The sequence below is a fragment of the Muscardinus avellanarius genome (genome assembly GCF_963383645.1).
Source record: "Muscardinus avellanarius genome assembly, chromosome: 14".
Lineage (NCBI taxonomy): Eukaryota > Metazoa > Chordata > Mammalia > Rodentia > Gliridae > Muscardinus > Muscardinus avellanarius.
In genome coordinates this window covers 82354319-82359973 of record NC_137800.1, presented here as the reverse complement: position 1 = coordinate 82359973, position 5655 = coordinate 82354319, and the positions used below count along the sequence as shown (strand labels likewise).

The 5655-nt window shown below is 38.7% G+C and overlaps 1 protein-coding gene across 1 annotated transcript; it reads right to left on the bottom strand.

Moving 5' to 3' along the window:
* Positions 1–4026: 4026 nt before the first annotated feature.
* LOC308273449 (olfactory receptor 2B6) lies at positions 4027–4968 on the bottom strand (the record flags this gene model as incomplete). Its single annotated transcript, XM_080710566.1, has 1 exon — positions 4027–4968. One exon carries the CDS (start codon positions 4966–4968, stop codon positions 4027–4029), a length of 942 nt encoding a protein of 313 aa, XP_080566692.1.
* Between the last annotated feature and the right edge of the window lie 687 nt (positions 4969–5655).

Sequence of the window (5655 nt, the reverse complement as noted above, 5' to 3'; positions counted from 1 at the left end):
TGGCCAGTCTCAGTGACTTAGTGATGTCCTCCACAATTTAGTGAGAGCCTTCTTTAAAATAAAAAATAAAGCCGGGCGTGGTGGCGCACACTTGTAATCCCCGCACTTGGGAGGCTGAGACAGGAGGATCACATAGGTTCAAAGCCAGCCTCAGCTACTTAGTGAGGCTTCCAGCAACTTAGTGAGAACCTGTTTCCAAATAAAGTATAAAATAGGTCTGAGAGTATAGTCCGGAGGTAGAAAGCCTCTGGGTTCCACCCCAGTACCACTAAAAAAAAAGAAAAAAGAAAAATAAATAAATAAATAGATAGATAGATAGATAGATAGATATACCCCTGAGTTCAATCCTCAGTACAACCAAAAGAGAAATATAAGAAACCTCTTTAGATTTTAGATTGAAGCTAACATATATATAGTGTCTCTACTATATCTATCCAAGATCTTGATAAAAAATGAGATATGTGGGGAAATTGCAGTTCTTGTGAGCTGTCAACAATAATGTCAAATGGTGCTGCCACTATAAAAAATAGTGTGGCAGTTCCTCCAAAGATTAAAGATAGAATTACCATATTATACAGCAATTCAATTCCTGGGAATATATCCAAGAAACAAATCTGGAACTTGAACTTGAGCAGAAATGTGTACACTATGCTCATAGCAGCATTTATAAACCAAAAATGTAAAAGGAACCCAAATGTCCACTGCCAGATGAATATTAACAAAATATGGTGTATACATGGGATGGAATATTGTTGTTAAAAGGAAGGGAATTCTGATTCCTGCTTTGATATGGATGAACCTTAAAGACATTATGCTAAGTTAGATAAACCAGTTGCAAAGATATTGTGTGATTCCATTTATATGAGGTAACAAGAGTTACCTCATATAATTGCACAGAAAGGCAAAATAGTGGTTTCCAGGGGCAGGGTGGTGGAGTGGAGCAGGCTGGGTATTTGTTTAATGGGTGCAGAGTTTCCATTTTGGAGATGAAAAATATTCTGGAGCTGGATGGTTGTACAACTATGTGAATGCACTTAATGCCACTAATTTGTACACTTAAGAATGATTAAACCATCTGACTTTATGTTCTGTATATTTACCACACTGAAAAAATTCAAAATATATTCTTAAAACTGATTTGGACTAGGAAATTAAGTTTATTGGAATTTCAAAAAATGAGATGAAGTTAGTTTAATATCTCAAGGCAATAGGTAATATCTGTTATAGAAATTACCAGAATACAAAAATATACCAGTATACCAATATAAACATCAACATAAAACCAAAACTTTTACTATAAAATTAATTGAATCAGCTAATCCCTCATTTGAAAAATTGGCACTGAGGATTGAACCTATGGGCATTCTACTATCAAGCTACACCTCCAGCCCTTTTTACTTTTTAATTTAGAAACACAGTCTCACTAAGTTGCTGGGGATGTGGCTAAGTTGAGGAGGCTGGCCTGGAACCTACAATTCTCCTGTCTCAGCTTCGCAAGCACTGGGCTTACAGCTGTGCACCACCAAACCTGGGCAGCTCAAACTATTCTAATTTCTGGAGTTATTGTTCTCCTTCAATATCTTCATATTTCATATTGGCTGAATGTGAAATATGACATTGGCTTTGAGATGCATATTTGTCATTGGTAATTGGATATATTGATTATTTTAACCTCTAGTAAGGAATGAATATTTAGTGAGGAAAGTATTATCTTAGCCTTTTAATATACTCTATCAATATTTTGTTTTGATTTATACTTTGGACGATTATTATTTCTAATAGGAAAGAGAACTGAAATAAGAATTTGGCAATCATTTATTTCTTTTATTTGTTAATATAATATGACAAAAGTTCAAAGTACTACTATATGTTTTAAGGAGGAAATATGACAAATATATATTTCAATGACTGTATTTTCTATGTGGGTAATGTATTAATATAAAAAAACAATGGAGTAAGAAGGATAATAACACAATTATTTAATAATAAAGAAGAATGGATCATGTATCAAAAGAATCAACTAATAATGACATGTATGCTACTTGCTCACAACTTTGATAGCTTCAAAATTGATATACAAAATGTATGACAGTTTATATACTCTCAAGGAAACTATAATTTAATGAAATCATTACTGTGCAAGAAAAGCATATTAAACAAGAAATCACTGGAAATTATTGTATGATATGCTATCTTAAAATCTAGGCTATAGAAACTTTAGAGTTTAAGAAAATAGTAATATCATTGGTTGGGAGAACTAAGAAAAATTTCAAGTGAAAATTAGCTCAGCCTAGCTGGGTGTGGTGGCTCATGCTTTTAATCCCAGCATCTGGGAGGCTGAGACAGGAGGATTGTGGTTTGTGGACAGCCTCAGCTACTTAGTGAGGCCCTTTGCAATTTAGTGAGAGCCTGTTTCAAAATAAAGAATAAAAAATAGGGCTGGGGGTGTACCTCGGAGATAGAATGCCTCTGGTTATCACCAGTACAGGGAAAAAATTTAGCCTTGTAAATACTTAGGATATGACCCATAAAGCAAATAAAAAGGGAAGACTTCACTTAGGAAGAAAACATGGGTTTAGTAATATGGCAAGAGAGTAGAAATCTGGTCAATTCTAGAAAAAAATTTTATAGGTCTTATTATTAGGTTGATGTAGGAATAGAAAATATAAAACTAGGATTGTTAAACTCATGTAAATTTACAGTGTTTGGTTTTCAGGATTTTAGTAAACCTCTATGTGTGAAAAAGTATTTGTGTGTGTGTGTATGTTTGTATATTTGTATGTGCATATATGTGTGTGAGTACACACACACAGGTATACTTGTGAGTATGTGGTATTAATGGGGAAAGAGTTTCTGGTTTGCTTCATAGATTCAGAGGATCTAAATTATACTGAATTATACAAACATTGTTGTAAAGTTTGATGAATCTTGAAGATTTTGTGATTACAGTTTTCGGTGATCTGGAAAGCCACTTTGAGGGACTTGTTCACTGAATATGTTTAGGCAACACAAAACAAATGTAGCTCTAAGTCAATGAAATTATATGTGAGAGAAACCATAGCAGTTATCTATAGGAATGATGAAAATAGAGCAACAGGAAGAGAAGTTACTGAGCCAAGTAAACATCATATCCTTAACAAAGCTTGCTTCATCCTGGCCAAACCCAGGGCTGGGGTGGCCCCAAAATTGCAGCAGAGGAATTCCCATTGGGGTGCCTCCAACCATCCTGAGATGGAACTGATTGGGATCCAAGAAAAAGTTCTAAATGCTAGGATAATCAGATCAATCCAAAGCACTTACTAGGGAATTCATAGCGTCCTCCTGATGGAGAGTGAAGGATGTTACCTGGGCGCATCTGTAACAAGGGGGTCAGAGTATTGAATTTATATGAGGTTGTAAGGGGATTTGGTGCAGGTCCAAGTCTAGCTTCTTTCAGGGTTTAGAGCAGCAATCTAAACAGCTGAGACTATTCAAGGCCTGGCTTGGTGTCAAGCCTGGGGGACAAAAGTGCTGCTGGCCAGGTCACAGAGCTGTCAAAGTACTCCAGATTTCTCCATCAGGACAGGAGAAAGGGGAAGAGACCTGGTGAGACCCTAGATCATTTGTAGATAAGAACAATTTAGAGGAGATTTATTTGGTCTTACATTTTCAGAGGATTCAGTCCATGGTCACTTGGCTCCCAAGCAGAAACATCATGGTGGAAAGGCATGGTTATGGGGAAAGGTGCTCAGCTCATGGCAGCAGGAAAGTGGAGAGAGAGACCGGAAGGGGATGAGGAGAAAGATAGTCCCCAGGGCATGTCCCCAGTGACTGCTTCCTCTAGGCAGGCCCTGCTGCCTGTCATTTTTACCACCTCCTAGTGAATCCATTCAAATAATGCATTGAATGATAAGTTCACTGATTATATGAGAGCCCGCATGAGCCAACCATTACCTAAAAGCCCCACTTCTAAATTTTGCTACATCGAGGACCTGCCTTTCAACATATGAACTTTTCAGGGGACATTGCAGATCCACACCATAATCCCTATTTCTTGATTAAGATGACTCTGGCAATCAATCTTTTAAAGGCTTCTTTCACCTCTTTGTTCCTAAGTGTATAGATAAGGGGGTTCAGCATGGGTGCGATGATCCCATAGAAGAGGGAAACCATCTTTCCCCGGTCCTTGGAGTTGGGTGAAGGTGGCTGCAGGTACATGGAGATAGCTGTACCATAAAAAAGTGACACCACTATTAGATGGGAGCCACATGTCCCAAAAGCTTTTTGCCGACCTTCAGCAGACTGGATTCTAGACACTGCGTGGGCAATAAAAGCGTATGATATAAGGATGAGCGTCAGGGGTATTAGATGGAAGAGCACACTTACAAAGAAGAGCTCAGCCTCGTTTGCTGTTGTGTCGACACAGGACAGCTTGAGCAGAGCAGGGACTTCACAGAGGAAGTGATCTATCACACGGGGGCCACAGAGAGGCAGCTGGAGAGTGAGGACGGACAGCCACACAGAATTACCAAAGCCCGTAATCCAGCACGCAGCCGCCAGCTGCAGGCAGAGCCTTCGGTTCATGATAACTGAGTAGTGGAGAGGCCGGCAAATCGCTATGAACCTGTCGAAGGACATGACGCCCAGCAGAACACACTCAGTTGCCCCCAAGGCCAGAAACATGAAGAGCTGAGTCGCGCAGCCACCATAACTAATGACTTTCCTAACACTGCGTAAATTGACCAGCATTTGTGGAACTGTGCACGTGGTGTAACAAAGGTCTAGGAGGGATAGATTGGTGAGGAAGAAGTACATGGGAGTATGAAGTTTGGAATCCAGGCGGGACACTAGGATAATGGTCAGATTGCCAATGATGGTCACAAGATAAGAGATCAAGAAGACCACAAAGAGAGGCAGCTCCAGCCAGGGTCGATCTGAGAACCCTAAGAGCACAAACTGCTCTACGATGCTCTCATTTACCCAGCGCATGATCGACGGCTCACGTTGTATGTCCTGGAACATAAAAATTCACATAAAGTCAGATAACACATACTTAGTATCAAGTACTTATTTTACTATCTGTTTTAAGACATTTTCAGAACTGAGATTTCTTATGCTATTAGAAACAGAAGTTGAAATGTTCATAATTATCTAGGTATTTTTAAAATTTAACCTTTCTATTTTTATATCAAAAGTGAAAGCCAAAAATTTCAAAAATGAAAGTTCCTGATTTAAACAATTTTTGTATATTTTGTCCTTTGTCAGTTGGTTAATTTTTGTTTACACTACTTTCTATGTGGATGACTGTTAACTAAGAAGATTCAGTCATAATCCTGACCACATTATTTTATTTCATTTAAAAAAAAATTTATTTTTGCGGCCTGGTGTGGTGGAAACAGGAGGATCGCAGTTAGCCTCAGCTACTTAGCAATGCCCTTCACAGAAATAGGGCTGGGGTGTAGCTCAGAGGTAGAATGCCCCTGGGTTCCATCCCTAGTAACACACACACACACACACACAAACACACACACACACACACACACACACACACACACACACAAAATACTTTTGCAACATCAAGTAGACTGCCTTGTCATCTGAAACCATTAAAATTATTTAGAATAAGCCAGGCGTGGTGGTGTATGCTTGTAATTCCAGTACTTGGGAGGCCAAGAC